This window comes from Gossypium hirsutum, chromosome D05 (genome assembly GCF_007990345.1).
Source record: "Gossypium hirsutum isolate 1008001.06 chromosome D05, Gossypium_hirsutum_v2.1, whole genome shotgun sequence".
In the NCBI taxonomy this organism is placed as follows: Eukaryota; Viridiplantae; Streptophyta; class Magnoliopsida; order Malvales; family Malvaceae; genus Gossypium; species Gossypium hirsutum.
Window position 1 is genome coordinate 16947327 of NC_053441.1, and position 14886 is coordinate 16962212.

The window sequence follows — 14886 nt, forward strand, 5'->3', positions numbered from 1 at the left end:
GTCCTTAAGTAGCAGTCTTTAATGTTTAAACGCGCTAGTAATTGGTGATAGCGTACTTGCTTTGTCGATTGTATCTTTTCGATTAAGGAAATAATAAAAAAAATTCAACGCCACCTTTGAATAATTCCATTCTCCCTAATAAAGTCAAAAATCAAAGCTTCGGTATATAAAAACGAAAAAGAATGTTGTATTGTTAAGCAAAAGATCGAACATCGGATGAACAGATCTGTCTATCGTTGGTCCAGCTTAATTTTAAGAAAAATGGCCGAAGAAATCAATAAATCCGAGATTCGATCATCCCCGTCGATTATAGCGAAATCCAGATCGTTATGGCCCTCCGTTCTCCGTTGGATTCCTACTTCCACTGATCATATCATCGCCTCCGAGAAACGCCTTCTCTCTCTCGTCAAGTAAGTTGACCTTCGATTTCTTGTCATCATCAGCTTTTTTAGGGTTATCTTGGTTTCAGCTTATACGCTTGGAAAAGCGGAAAAGCCGGAACTCCAATTTCAAGTTTCCTGGAACCTCAATTTTCTTTTTTCTTCAATTTGATAATAATTTGGTTTTAATTATATCAAAAATTTGTATTGATTTTGGTGAAAACTTCGATAGGAATTCGATAAATTTGAATGGGTTATTGAAATTTCAGGACTCCATATGTGCAAGAGCTCGTGAATATAGGTTCAGGTCCGCCTGGTTCTAAGGTTAGGTGGTTTCGTTCTTCAAGTAACGAGCCGAGGTTCATAAACACAGTTACCTTTGATAGCAAGGAGGGTTCTCCCACCCTTGTTATGGTACACGGATATGCTGCTTCTCAAGGTTTCTTTTTCAAGAATTTTGATTATCTTGCCAATCGTTTCAAGGTTATTGCTATTGATCAGCTTGGGTAAGCTCCTTTTGTCTTAAAAGGTTATGGGTTTGGCTTGATTTTCAGTAGGGGGTTGGTTTATAGTTTTACGAATCATGTCCTCCTTTAAACACTTCTTATTCTCATTATGGAAATTGCTGACTGTGTTGGCTTTTTTTTTTTTTGGCTCTTGATATCTACATTATAATAGTTTCTTATTCTTTCTTCATCTTTCTCTCCAGTTGGGGTGGATCAAGTAGGCCTGACTTTACATGCAAAAGCACTGAAGGTCAGTGAACAGAATGCTAATAATCCCTTTGCCCCTTTTAATCGAACATGTAATTCACTTTTGGTGTGTTATGATGCAGAAACTGAGGCATGGTTTATTGATTCTTTGGAGGAGTGGCGCAAAGCAAAAAACCTTAGTAACTTCATATTACTTGGGCATTCTTTTGGAGGATATGTTGCAGCTAAATATGCTCTCAAGGTGATTGCTTTTAAATGTTGAATGTTTGAGTGCAACAAGCAGCTTGATATTGCATCTTTTTATTCTAATGTCCCTTGTGTTAATCCTGTAGCATCCTGAACATGTTCAACACTTAATTTTAGTGGGGACTGCTGGACTTTCATCAGAATCAGACACAACATATGAGTGGGTAACCCGCTTCAGAGCAACATGGAGGGGGGCAATTTTGAGTCATTTGTGGGAGTCTAATTTTACTCCTCAGAAGATTATAAGGTTTGTAATTATCTGGTTCTATTTTCTTAACCTGAATCACAAATCAAGCTTTTCTATTGAGCACTGCTCTGGACTTGTCTGATGGAACAGTATTAATTATGCTCTAAAATGTTGCTAGCAAGTTCATTCATTCTAAGGGAAGAAAATAAGGGTCGGCAGTCGATCCTTTCTAACCTATTGCCAATGATCTCCCCATTGGTTCTTATGTAGGTTATTTCTCAATGGTACATGTCTTTTGTAGGTTACTTCTATCTTAAACTGTTATGTTTGTAGGTTACCTTTGTTCTTATATGTTGCTGTCAAAGTCCTAATACTCCTATTTGTTTAACTTATTTTATATATGTTTCCAGTAATTCTGTCTTCCATTGCATTTCATATCAAGTTGTTTAGTTTATTATTTTTGTGCATTTATTGGATGATTGTGTATGCAGAGGCTTAGGTCCTTGGGGTCCAGATCTTGTACGAAAGTATACAGCTGCTAGGTTTACCAACAGATATTCACCTGAGGGTGTATTTACAGAGGAGGAGTCTAGACTTCTATCTGGTATTGTAAGATTTTTGGATTTTGTGTATGGCTTTTCTATTAACAAATAATAGATATATAATGGCTGCTTTTTCCCGTTCTTCATTGTTGAAGATTATGTGTACCATACCTCAGCTGCCAAAGCAAGTGGAGAGCTCTGCTTAAAATATATATTTGCATTTGGAGCATTTAATCGGGCACTTTTAAACAGGTTTGATACCCTGCTTCATTAAACTCATTTAATGATTCAGCGGAAATGTTTACTGTTTTTTAATTGGGTTCATTAGATGGCCTAATACCTGCCTATTTTTATATTGGTCAAGATTCTGTCTAGAGCTTGGGACTTGCAGTTGTACAATATCTCACTTTGATTTGAAAACATCTTCTAGAAGCAAATTACATATTCTCCTCCTGGTGCTTGGGAATTATTCACATCATTGCACAATACAGGTTTCACTAGAGCTAAGTTGTTGTTGTTATGATGATGATGCAGGAAAAAAGAATGTAATGATCATGTAGCTTCACCCTGGTTTTGAGGGTCATATAACCCATGCCATTTTATATAATGCTATTCAGGGGCTCATTGGAAGCAGAGATGTATTAAAACTTGCAATTAAAAGCACTTATTCAACCTTGAACACATGCATTTAACATCTAATTGGCTTGTGAACTTCTTCAAACCTAGACCTCACTTTCAAATCCTCGAGGAAAAAAATAGAACAGATGATGAAATGATCATAAACCTCAAGCACTTCCTCAAACCTAGGCACTAGCTAGAGTCTAGATCAGTCTTGTAATCTTCTAACAATGATGATTCCAGGTGTTTGAAGACATTGAATAACTTCTGTTTTTTTTTTTAATTTATTCATGAATAGTGCATCTGAGTGGAAAGTGCCAACCACTTTTATATATGGGGCTGAAGATTGGATGAACTACCAAGGAGCCCAAGAAGCTCGCGAGCAAATGAAGGTCCCATGTGAAATTATCAGGGTTCCTCAGGTCTGTTATAAGACATAACTTGGGCGGCAATCTGCCAAAGACATTTTTTCTTTTCATGAGAGCGTTTATTTTAGAACCTTGAATGGACTATTTTAAATCTGAAATGCTATCCTTCCTTTCAGCCTCCTCATCTTTCTTCTCTCTCATCTGCAGGCCGGGCATTTTGTGTTTCTTGAAAATAGAGATGGATTCCATTCAGCTGTGTTGTATGCCTGTAGGAGATTTCTTTCACCTAACCCTGATAAAGAACCCTTTCCTGAAGATTTAGTATCAGCATAGAAGAAGCAAAGTATTTTTTAATTTCTTTCCACATGTTGTATGACGCATTACACCGAGTTTCATTGGTCAGAAGATTATTTGGGTAAAGAAAAAACATTATTTGCCTGTAGCTTGTATCATAATATTTTTATATACGTATTATGTGTTTGGCAGTACCTTGAATCTGGTTACTGGTTAAAGGGGATGGATATTGAAGAATTGATTTTAAGGGGAGGTAGAAAGAGTTTCCATGTTTAAGATGTTACAGAAGTCCGAGTGGAAGCAATAGGTTGTGGCTTCATCACTTAGGCCTCCTTTTGACAATAAAAGATCAAAGCAGTGTGTGTATCTTTTACTGCAGACACTTAGCTCGGCTAGCCAGAGCTGCAACCTATACTGAAGGCCGACTTGTATTATGAGAGAAAACTCACAGATAAAATACATTTTAACCGAAGTTAAAATCTGACAAATTTGACAGTGGCAACAAGATGCACAGGAAAACTGATTCGCATTGTTTAGATCATGACCAGATTGAATGTGGGTGGGGAGGTTGGAGTTGTGAACTCTGAACCAACTTTGGATACAGTAACAAGATTCATACGATAACATTAAAGCAGGTAAAAATTTTTGAGGATATATCCAACGGCCCAACAAAGAATTACAAACACAATTGAACAGGGTGACTCCATCCTGGACTGACATGCTGATTAATTGTTTCATGAAATCCAATGTCCAATGTGGCTAACAAATATCCAATTCCCAAAGCTTCCAAAAGAGAATCTAATACTGGGGGGAAAAAGTTGTTTCTCAGTAGACATTCTCTACCTAAATATGTGATACTTTTATATCCTTCCAAAAAAAAAAACCCTTATATAGCCTTTCAAATTTGGGTTGCTATATTGATTTCAATTAGGTTGCTTCTAGGTTTGATTATGCACCACGTTTCCTCTCGACCGAGTTATTTTTACAATATTCAAAGTTAGATGGCATCATCTATGTTGAGCTAAATGATTCAAAATTCTATATTGTCCCAAGACAATTAAAAGACAGATTGAGGTTTAAATAATTCTCTATGCACATTACTGGCTTGGGTTGACTGCTGTTGTTGTGGTGATACTACCATGACAGTGTTGCTGTTGTTAGGTTTTGTTTGTGCATTAACTTTGATTCACAATTCTTGTTTACATAATACCCTTCTTCACTATCATTTAAGTAGACTTCTATCACAGCTGCTGAAATCATTACTTCTTCCTTTTCCTTCTACTCTGAAAGGACATTTGTTGCTTCCTTTCTATTTTTCACAATATATTTTCTTTAGCCAATTATATTATATTAATTGTTATAGTTCCATTTGGTTTAGCTATCTTTACAATCTAATCAATGTAGTCAATTCTGCATCGATTTTGATAGCATCAACTAATGTGCGCTATTCTATAATAAAATAAATTATTCAACTCTATATTTTGCACCGATGAAATTTTTAATTTGTACCAATTATATTAATTCATTTCACTTAATTCTGATTGCACCTACTAAAATATTACGCACCAATTAATGCATGAATAATACCAACAAAATATAAAATTACTATTATTTATAAATGATAATCATAACTCAATTTAATAATGTGATGGAATCTTCACTTATATAATAGTTGTATCATAATCGAATATATATTATAGATAGGTAATACATATTGGGCTTGTATATATAATATATTGTATTATTAATTTTGATTGATTAGTTAATCCGATTAATTATGGGTTTTTGAAGGGGATTATTTGAAAATAAAAGTTTGAGGAAACCTTTTCCCTAATTTTTGAAGGAATTAATTTGATTGGATTAAGTAAGTTATGCAGCCTCCTAATTGGGAGGGTTTAAACAGGTAACACCCTAATATCCTAACCAAACTAGGAGGGAGTTTTATTATGATTATAACCAAGACTACAACACATTGGTGAGATAATTATCTTAGAAATGCTAGATTTGCTGGAATAATGTTGATTATCTATAGAAGGGGAGAAGCCTAGCAGCCGAATTCTTTGAACAAGATTTTAGTTCTTTATTTTATATTTTTCCTTTTTTGATCTCACAGAACCCCCAGGATGGAATCTTTGAGGCACATTAGCATCGGGCTGTGCACTCCTACACTTACTCCTTTATTCCACCCTCCTAAACCCTCCAGACTCCACCACCGTTCAACTACCGTCGTCTGCTCCGCCAGTAAATGGGCCGAGCGCCTCCTTGCTGACTTCCAATTTCTCCCTGCCCCCGATAATTCCGTCTCCTCTTCTTCCTCCTCAACCGCCACTCTTTCTCCCCCTTACCCTCCCCTTCTCGCCCCTTCTCCTCCCGAACGCCACGTTTCCATTCCCCTTGATTTCTACAAGGTCAGTCGCACAGTAACTCTCACTTCCTTTGATTTTTTTTTCGTTTTACTTTTGGGAATTGGAGTTATTTAAAAACTACCATTTTCAAATGCAGGTTTTAGGAGCCGAGACTCATTTCTTAGGTGATGGAATTAGAAGAGCCTATGAAGCAAGGGTTTCGAAACCGCCTCAATATGGGTTCAGTCAAGACACCATAATTAGCCGAAGACAGATTCTTCTAGCTGCCTGTGAAACCCTATCTAACCCTGGCTCTAGACGAAATTACAACCAAGGTCTTGTCGACGATGAGCGTGACACTATCATCACTCAAGTCCCCTGGGACAAGGTAATTGCATTTTATCTTCTTCTTTTCTTTTCTTTTTTTAATTTTTTAATTTGTGTTTGGTTATTGAGAAACTGTGGTAAATGTAGGTTCCTGGAGCATTGTGCGTGTTGCAAGAAGCTGGGGAGACTGAAGTGGTGCTTCAAATTGGGGAGAGTTTGCTGAGAGAGAGGCTGCCCAAGGCATTTAAACAGGATGTCGTTCTGGCAATGGCCCTGGCTTATGTGGACTTGTCGAGGGATGCTATGGCTTTGGATCCTCCAGATTTCATTGGTGGTTGTGAGGTGCTTGAGAGGGCTTTGAAGCTGTTGCAGGTACTTGAATACAACTTTCTACTTCCATTTGTAAATTTTGCTGCTATATTGATGAAATTGTGTTTGACTATGTGGTTGTCTAGATTAATTGTAAATTGGTGGGTTCGCTATTACTGTGGTGTTCTGAAGTCTGCCTATCACCAAACAATGAGTAACCAAAGAAATGTATAGAATGTTTTTGTATTACTAGTATTTAACTGAGGTAACTTATGCATAGTAAAAGAAGCTTGTAGTGAACCTAGACGCAGACAGAGGTCATGCATAGATCAACTTAGATTTTTTTGGTTTCTAAACTTGTGTATTACATGATATTTGATAAATCCGTTCTATGGAGCATGCAGGAGGAAGGTGCCAGCAGTCTTGCTCTGGATTTGCAGTCACAGATTGATGAGACATTAGAAGAGATTACCCCACGTTGTGTTCTGGAACTTCTAGCCTTGCCCCTTGATGATGCATATCGGACAAAGAGAGCGGAGGGTCTTTATGGTGTACGCAACATATTATGGGCTGTTGGTGGAGGAGGAGCTGCTGCAATCGCAGGAGGTTTTACCCGTGAAGATTTTATGAATCAGGCCTTCTTGTGTATGACAGCAGCTGAACAGGTATTGTATGCTCACTATTATTCATTTTGCCTTCTAGGCTTTCTGATTGGTCTCTTGGTTTTTCTTTAGTTTTAATTCCTTTCCTACGAGCAGGTTGATCTATTTGCAGCCACTCCAAGCAATATTCCTGCAGAAAGTTTCGAAGTTTATGGTGTAGCAGTTGCACTTGTTGCTCAAGCTTTTTTAAACAAGAAACCTCATCTCATAAGAGATGCTGATAACCTCTTCCAGCAGCTTCAGCAGACTAAGGTAACAACTCTTGAGAACAGTGTCTCTCTCTATGCTCCTGTCGGAAACCGTGAGATAGACTTTGCTTTGGAGAGGGGTCTCTGTTCATTGCTCGTGGGGGAGCTTGATGAGTGCCGTTCGTGGTTGGGCTTAGACAGTGATAGCTCCCCTTATAGAAATACATCTATTGTAGAATTTGTCTTGGAAAACTCAAAGGATGACGATGACAGAGATCTTCCCGGGCTTTGCAAACTGCTGGAGGCATGGCTAATGGAGGTGGTTTTTCCTAGATTTAGAGACACCAAAGATATACAATTCAAGCTTGGAGATTATTATGATGATCCTACTGTCCTGAGATATTTAGAAAGGCTTGAGGGAGCAGGTGGTTCACCCTTGGCTGCAGCCGCAGCTATAGTGAGGATAGGTGCTGAGGCTACTGCAGTTCTTGATCATGTAAAGGCTAGTGCAATTCAGGCATTGCAGAAGGTGTTTCCTCTTCGTCGCTCAGAAGAGACTGCGAGACATCAATTAGATGGTGAGATGAACAACTTTCTTCCTGTTGAAAGTGAGGAGACTCTTGGAAAACCTGATCAAGAGGATTCTGCCATCCTAGCTGAGGTTCCTGGAATAAGCAGTTTGGAAGGAATGTATGAAGAAGAAACAATAAGTGACAAAATTAAAGATGCCAGTGTCAAGATCATGTCTGCTGGTGTGGTAATTGGAGTGATGACATTGGTTGGCTTGAAGTTTTTATCTGGTAAATTTAGTTCATCAGTGACCGGTAAAGGCATCAGTCCAGCTATGGCAACTGATGTCATCAATGTAGGTATGACTTGATAATAAATGTGGTAAATAAGTAAAATTTTAGCATAATGCAGCATTATTTCCAATACCTGAAGTATTTTCTAGAATGGCTTAGGACGGGATTGCTGTTATATATTGATCCTTTAGTTTCAGCCTTATTATTTGTATCGCTAATACTGCACCTTTTTTCTATTATATTATTTTAAGTTGGGAGGGGGTAGGATTTTCTCCCTCTAAACAATATGTCCAAGTTAGTCAAATCCTTCAAAGTCGTCCTGTTTTTCCATAATTAGTGGTGCTCAAAACTTCCTTAAACTTTGCAGGATCAGTAGATGAAAAGTCTTTGCAAGAATTACCTAGAATGGATGCAAGAATTGCAGAAGGCATTGTTCGCAAGTGGCAGAATATTAAATCTGAGGCGTTTGGACCTGATCACCGCCTTGATAAATTGCCAGAGGTAATAATATGCTGTTCATTGTCTATTCTGGAATTCCTGCAAATATAAATCTTGAGAACTGCCCTAAGAACTGGACTCTGTTCATTTTGGGATAGCTGTTTATGTTGAATTTTATGAAGTAGATAGCTTTCGGAGACTTTCTAAGGCTTCATTAGGACTCCTGTGCCTTTTTCATAACACTGAGAAAACTGCCAGGTTCTGGATGGTCAAATGTTGAAGACATGGACAGATCGTGCAGCCGAAATCGCTCAGCTTGGTTGGGTATATGAATATAGTCTACTGAACATGGCCATTGACAGTGTTACCCTTTCACTAGATGGCCAGCGAGCTGTAGTCGAAGCTACTCTGGAAGAATCCACCTGCTTGACTGATGTTCATCATCCGGAGAACAATGCCTCTAATGTAAACTCCTACACCACGAGATATGAGATGTCTTGTTCCAACTCAGGCTGGAAAATCACTGAAGGATCTGTCTACAAATCTTAGCTATGATGTATAAAGCATAAAAAACCTGAAAGCTCCAATATCGTTACCAGCTTTGCCTTTTTACGTAGCTATATTTGTTATATTGTTTGAGAAAACAAGAGTTAGCGTTTTCCCGTCATGCAAGCAGTTCAAATTAAAAGATGCGAGCTAACCTCCTCTCGTTATTGTCTTGTTTGATTATTTAGGTTTCGTGGGTCACATATCTATGCCTCTAATTGGACCTAAAAATTGGGAATTATGCTATTTGGATATAATTTACAAGTCCTTGGAAGAATATTCCTTCATTACTTTTATTATGTGTTATATGAAAAACAATGAGCAACGAAAGAATCAAAATGAATCTGCGACTAAAATCTGATTTAATTTTATATGCCTTTCAATTTACAATAGGGACTTGGGAACTAGAAATGACAAGATCAAGATGTCAACTAGATAAATTCTCTCTATCCTCAACGTCTTCTAAAACAGGGAAGGAAGTCTCAGACTCCAGCTGTGAGATCTTCGGCTTAGAAATCTGGGCAAGATGCTGGGCCCAACTACCTCCTTGGGGGCTTGACTTGGTTCCACGAATCCTAGCACCTTAGCCACCACAGCAGCACTCTCCCTTACGTGCTCCATGTCCTTGGTGTCTGTCCATACAAGGCGTGCCACTTGTAAACTCCTCTGCTTTGTGTTCAAATCAATTCCCCACTTCTTGTACAGTTCTTCTCTTTGCTTTCTTGATAACTTACTTCGTATTTGCTTGCTCAACATTACTCTCTCACGAATCAATTCCTTCTCACTGCCAGCGTAAAAAAAGAAGAAAAGTTACTGTTTTGTATTGAATTGAAGATGAATCACATAAAAGTAATTCCCTATGCCTGAGTGTGCAATTGTGCAGTATGCCGTTCAATTAAGATAAGCTTAAATTTACCCTGAAGCTGTTGTGCAAATTGGACTCTCTCTCTGAGAACCATAGTCGTCTGATATTGAGTCCTTTTGAAACTTCAATCTTCTGAGCTCTATCTCCATATACAAACAGTCAGAAGGATCACCCTTGAAAAGCTGGATGAAATAGCTTCTATGGGATAATGATACATTGCATGCATCCCAAAGTTCAATTATCTGTCTCTGCTTCTCCTCAAATTCTGAGGGCCAATTAGACTGTAGTTGCTTGTCATCCTTTATTATCTCATCCATAACCATTCCATGTTAAAGGAAATATGTTAGTTGCCAGTTATCATCAGCGATAAAACATAAAAATGTCAAAAGTCAATACTAGATATCTTCATGCCGAAAGTGCAGGATCAATTTATGCTTCACATAAATCTTACGAATAAACTTACCTAAAAAGCAGGAAGATAGTTATCATAATCTCTTATTCCAAGTTCATGCATTTTTACTGATAAGTAAGCTACTATAATATAAGAAATGAACCTACAAACGCTACTATGAAATATTGATTTCGTTTGAGAAACAAGAAAAAGAGAGGAAGGAGGTTCATCTTCTTACCGAGTTGTTATCAATTTGCTTTTCTGAGGGCAGTTTCGTTTGACTGCCGCCAGCGGCTAAAACAGTGGAGGTGGAAATTCTTGCCAAAGGATCCTCGCTAATTGACTTCCACGGTCGTGGAGCAAAATTGGTTGCACCAAAAGTGTCTTCAGCATCTAAATCTTTCAGATTTAACGTATCCACAGAGCTGCTACTAACAGAAGTTCGAGAATTTCTTCTGGACATATTTTCGCTTATATTGTCAAATTTCAGTTCAGAAAATTTTTGGTAAAGGTCTCTTGGTCTATCAACGAAGTCCCTTTCTACTCCAGTGAAAAGGGGTGTGCTTCCATTCAGTGCTTCCTTTTCAAAGTAAGGTGAAGATGGCACAGTAGAGACAACTGCCTTGCAGCTTTTGCTTCTGGTCAGGCTCCTCCTGCTACTAGAATTAGATATATCTGAGAAGCTAGGCGACTGGTCTACATGCTGAACATTGACAAGAAAATTGACCGTCCTTTGCAGCTCATGAATTCTTTGGTTCAAACCCTTGTAAGTTTGATCATTGTAAGCAGGACTTGATTGCAAATCTTCCTGTCGTGGGGATGATACTACATTCTCATTCGTGGTAATAATCATGCCTAATTTTCCTTGTTTGTCCACAGGATCAGTGGAGAAACCATCACCTTCATGCTTCTCAACACTTGACTCATTCACGGTTAATTTTCCTTCAATATTTTTAGGATCGGTCACGAAGTCGTCAGCTCCTGTTTTCTTGACAATGGCCTCCTCCATGCCTAATTTTCCTTCATTGTTGTGAAGACTCAAAAAGTGAACACCAGCTTCTTTATTCATTGTATTTCTTGAGTCTCCAATTTCAACGCATGGAACTTCCCTGTCTTCAAATTCTTGATCCATTTTTTCAAAAATCTCCCAATCCTTGCATGGATCAGGCCCAACAAACTTTGGAGTCATGCCATCGAGTAGAAAATCCTCTTCAGGATTCTCAGCAAGCCCGAGATATTGATTGTTGGCACTAGGTGCAACAGTATCCTTACGCTTGTTGGAACCAACCGTACAGGGAACCTTGGCCACTTTTGATGAATTTGTTGACTGCTTTAGCATTTGAACTTCTCTAACTGACAGTAGCAAATTCTCAACTCGAGATTGAGCAAGATCACGTTGCCAAGTTAAGTCTTCTATCTCTTTGGCCATCTGTTGGTTCTCAAGGGGGGGGGGGGAACCAGGTTAATAAGAGTAAATCATTTAAACCAGGGCACGTATGAAACAGCTTTCTGAAGTTGGTCTAATCACCTGTCCAATGAGTTTCTCTTTCTCTCGCAGCACACCAGCAGTATCTCCTTTAACTGAAGCTGATCCCAAGCTCCTCATTTCTTTCTCCAGTCTAGCCAGTTCTCTTTGTAATTGCTTTACCAATGCCTTATCTGACATAATTAAATTCACCTGCGCATTCGTTCTTACCTCCCTAGCACATTTAGCAAACAAGAGAGTGTTTCTTGATTGTTCAACATGAATGCGCTCAGGACTCATCGTACAAATGATGGCTGTTCTCGCATTTCCTCCTAAGGCATTCTGGAGTATTCGTGTCAACTTTGAGTCTCTATATGGTACATGGCCAGTTCTTCCCTTGCTGCAAAGTGTCATCCCAGTTAATTGGCCAGAAAGAATATATGTTTTTAACGAGTTAAAAGACCAACATATCTCCTACAATATTTGTTTCTTAATAAAAATGAAAAGAATTGTTCAACCTTAATTTGCGAATCACAGTCCCAAGAGTTAGTAGACTCCGGTTTATATGGCAGCCTTCTTTCAATCTTGTACCAGCAGCTGAGGTCTGAGAAGCTCGTTCACTTCCTGCTAAATCAACAAAATTCTGTACCAAAAAAAAGGGTCAAATTTTCCTTGTTAAAGTTCACGTTACCATTTAGTACTTACAAATTCAATTTCTAATATTGTCTCTATTATTTCAATGATTCCCACTTGAAACAATATAAATGCATTGTCTTTTAATAAGTTAATTGTATCATACCACAGAAGCTGCAAGAATGCTTGAATTTCCAGCTCCAGCATATTCACGGGCTGAACTTTCAATTGTCTGCAAGATTGCACCATTGAACATAGTAGTAAGACTAGGCTCAGTTCTGATAAAAGAAAGTTCACTCAAGTAGGCATGCCTACCAGCCGCAAAATCTGATGTGATCTCGAGCTAGTTTCGTTCAAAGCTGTCTCTCCTATCTGCCTTTGAGCTGAGCAAATCCAATACCAAATTGCATATATAATGTCATCTAGTGAAAAAGAAAAGAAAAAACACCCCAAAGAAACAGTATACAAATACAGTTCCATGAATGTTTGAGAAACACTTTACCTTCACAGATTGTAAGGAGCTCGTGAAGATGGTCCCTGTCTCTTAGAACCACCTCAGTAAGTTTCTCCACAACCGTTCCCCTCTGTTGGAGTGAAATCAGTGTTGTAAAAAGGTTATGCTCATACAATAAGACGACCAGGAAGCATAAAGCAGGGGGGAAATTTGTACCTCTGGATCATCCAGCACTCTAAGTGGGTAACTATCTGGGCTAAGGAGGTCTCTCACGGCTTCATTATATATCTCCATGGCACAGAATTTCACCACAAAATCTCTTTCTTCTTGCTAACATATTGATCAAAAACAAAATGTCATCTACAAAAACCAATACGAGAAAATGTAATCCTAAATTAATATATCATTACCCTCTCTATGCAGTCATATATATCCGATACTGCATATTCAGTGATGCCCCTCATTGTATATGTCTTGCCACTACTTGTTTGCCCATATGCAAATATGCTTGCTGCAGGCCAAAAAGAAAAAAATGTAGAAACATTTTGAATTGACTATATAGTTATAGACTCGAATAACAAGGAACAAAGAACACTTACAATTGATACCCTCGAGTACTGAAAGTGCAATGTGTTTGGCTCCTTCCTCGTACACTTGAATCGTATTGGATTCACTGTCAAATACTCTGTCTATTCACAACGAAATTGGTAAACAAAAAACAGTACTATGATTAGAAGACGATCTGGATTCGCAAAAGGGAAAATTATTTGGCAAAGAAAAAACGTAAGCAAGTGGTTCCGGAAATGTTTACCAAATGTGTAGGCGGCAGGGAACATGGAACGTTCGGGCAAACTATTCTTGAAAACGATGGTGTCATTGTTAGCACATTCCCAATCACATATACGGTTCCTTGCTTTATCTTGCAATGGCCTTAATCTAATAGAAACGAAAATTTTCTCTCCTTGTTCATGGAGTTGCAATTCTTCACTCATTGTCTCTAATCCTAAATTTTTTTCTTCGGGTTTTTTTCACAATCAAATAACAATTTTTATCCTTTTATTTCAAGGTAAAGGCCTGTCTATGATCTGAACCAGGCCCCAAAAAAAATCCTTGAAGCTCTCTGTATTGAGGGAGAGAAATTATGACCTGTTTTTCCCCAGATGTTGCTCCGATACGATTTTAACAAAAATGGTTTATGGTTTTCTCAACGTCGAAGCCTTTTTCTCTGTTTTCCCGCCTCTTAATTTTCAAATCAGAAACGGAATAAATTAACATCTATATAGATATACCAAGGATAAAAGAGAGAAAAATTCAAAATTTTGAACATGAAAAATAAAATAAAAATTGTAATCCAGAAAATCGTCTCACCTTGGAGCTTCAATTCAAGCAAACGGTTGAGCTTTAAATGAAATCAATCAAATGTCCGAAATAAATAAAAAAATGCAAATGGAATAAATAGATGAAAAATTTTCCTCTTTCTTCTTAAAAGGAAAAAATGATGGTGAATAAAGAAAATAGAAAAGGTTGGGAAAACAGCTAGACAAGATGCATAAAAATTCCAAGAAAGAGAGAAAACAAAAGCCAACAGCGCTTCTTTTCCTTCTTCTCCTCCTATCTGACTCTACATTGAATTTTGGGAAGAGAAAGAGAGAAGAAGAAGAAGAAGAAATGCGAGTAAAAGACAGCATTGCGAATTGCGATGCAAAATGGAAAAACAAAGGCGATGTCCTAGACCTTTGCCTCCTTACACTTTCTCTTTCTGACTTGGAATACTACCGACCTTTCAAACATAACCGCCACCCCCCCCCCATTAACAAATCGGACATGTAGATTGTGGTCTTACTATTTTTTAACCTTTAATTTTCCAAGTATTGCCGCTCTCGCCACCCTGTCCAAAGACACTACTTTTTACATTTTTTTTAAGCAACATCTGTATCCAATTTATCTTTTCAACCCCATTTATATCCTTCGAATACCAAAATCAATTTTTTTTCAAAACAAAATACCAAAATAAATTTAAAAAAAAAACCCAAAATCAATTGCTTTAAAAAAAAAAACAAAGTTGTTATTTTGGTCCCTCTAAATTTTTTTCCTTCAATTTAGCCTTTCTAA

General features: G+C 37.9%; 3 protein-coding genes across 4 annotated transcripts; 2 read left to right on the forward strand and 1 right to left on the reverse strand.

Moving 5' to 3' along the window:
* LOC107905490 (1-acylglycerol-3-phosphate O-acyltransferase) lies at window positions 1-3542 on the forward strand. Its single transcript, XM_016832149.2, has 9 exons — window positions 1-410; window positions 650-886; window positions 1090-1136; window positions 1216-1334; window positions 1426-1586; window positions 2018-2130; window positions 2224-2320; window positions 2985-3108; window positions 3262-3542. Exons 1-9 carry the CDS (start codon window positions 217-219, stop codon window positions 3385-3387), a joined length of 1218 nt encoding a protein of 405 aa, XP_016687638.1. The 5' UTR covers window positions 1-216; the 3' UTR covers window positions 3388-3542.
* A 1736-nt stretch (window positions 3543-5278) lies between these two features.
* LOC107905489 (protein ACCUMULATION AND REPLICATION OF CHLOROPLASTS 6, chloroplastic) lies at window positions 5279-9108 on the forward strand. The gene is made up of 7 exons (XM_016832148.2): window positions 5279-5756; window positions 5851-6081; window positions 6168-6392; window positions 6734-6994; window positions 7088-8048; window positions 8350-8483; window positions 8679-9108. Exons 1-7 carry the CDS (start codon window positions 5472-5474, stop codon window positions 8967-8969), a joined length of 2388 nt encoding a protein of 795 aa, XP_016687637.2. The 5' UTR covers window positions 5279-5471; the 3' UTR covers window positions 8970-9108.
* Window positions 9109-9311: 203 nt separating this feature from the next.
* On the reverse strand, window positions 9312-14577 carry LOC107905488 (kinesin-like protein KIN-7F). Of its 2 annotated transcripts, XM_016832146.2 has the most exons (13): window positions 14143-14577; window positions 13586-14013; window positions 13374-13463; window positions 13185-13285; window positions 12991-13104; window positions 12823-12904; window positions 12636-12703; window positions 12487-12552; window positions 12206-12330; window positions 11751-12087; window positions 10461-11651; window positions 9883-10130; window positions 9312-9750 (listed from the first exon to the last, which is right to left on the reverse strand). In XM_016832146.2, the coding sequence occupies exons 2-13, from the start codon at window positions 13764-13766 to the stop codon at window positions 9429-9431; spliced, it is 2925 nt and encodes a 974-aa protein (XP_016687635.1). In that variant the 5' UTR covers window positions 13767-14013; window positions 14143-14577; the 3' UTR covers window positions 9312-9428. The 2 variants fall into 2 exon arrangements, with proteins under 2 accessions (XP_016687635.1, XP_040949989.1); XM_041094055.1 differs by lacking the exon at window positions 14143-14577 and having other exon boundaries at window positions 13374-13459; window positions 13586-13721.
* Between the last annotated feature and the right edge of the window lie 309 nt (window positions 14578-14886).

Bases quoted from the DNA above. Each gene is read 5' to 3' on its own strand.
- LOC107905490 (XM_016832149.2), top strand. From the start codon at position 217: ATGAACAGATCTGTCTATCGTTGGTCCAGCTTAATTTTAAGAAAAATG. The intron at 411-649 runs GTAAGTTGACCT...TTGAAATTTCAG, and splicing joins CGCCTTCTCTCTCTCGTCAA to GACTCCATATGTGCAAGAGC. The intron at 1,587-2,017 runs GTTTGTAATTAT...TTGTGTATGCAG, and splicing joins ACTCCTCAGAAGATTATAAG to AGGCTTAGGTCCTTGGGGTC.
- LOC107905489 (XM_016832148.2), top strand. From the start codon at position 5,472: ATGGAATCTTTGAGGCACATTAGCATCGGGCTGTGCACTCCTACACTT. The intron at 6,082-6,167 runs GTAATTGCATTT...TGGTAAATGTAG, and splicing joins CTCAAGTCCCCTGGGACAAG to GTTCCTGGAGCATTGTGCGT. The intron at 8,049-8,349 runs GTATGACTTGAT...TAAACTTTGCAG, and splicing joins AACTGATGTCATCAATGTAG to GATCAGTAGATGAAAAGTCT.
- LOC107905488 (XM_016832146.2), bottom strand. From the start codon at position 13,766: ATGAGTGAAGAATTGCAACTCCATGAACAAGGAGAGAAAATTTTCGTT. The intron at 13,105-13,184 runs GTAATGATATAT...TCAATATGTTAG, and splicing joins TATATGACTGCATAGAGAGG to CAAGAAGAAAGAGATTTTGT. The intron at 11,652-11,750 runs GTGATTAGACCA...GAGAACCAACAG, and splicing joins AAGAGAAACTCATTGGACAG to ATGGCCAAAGAGATAGAAGA.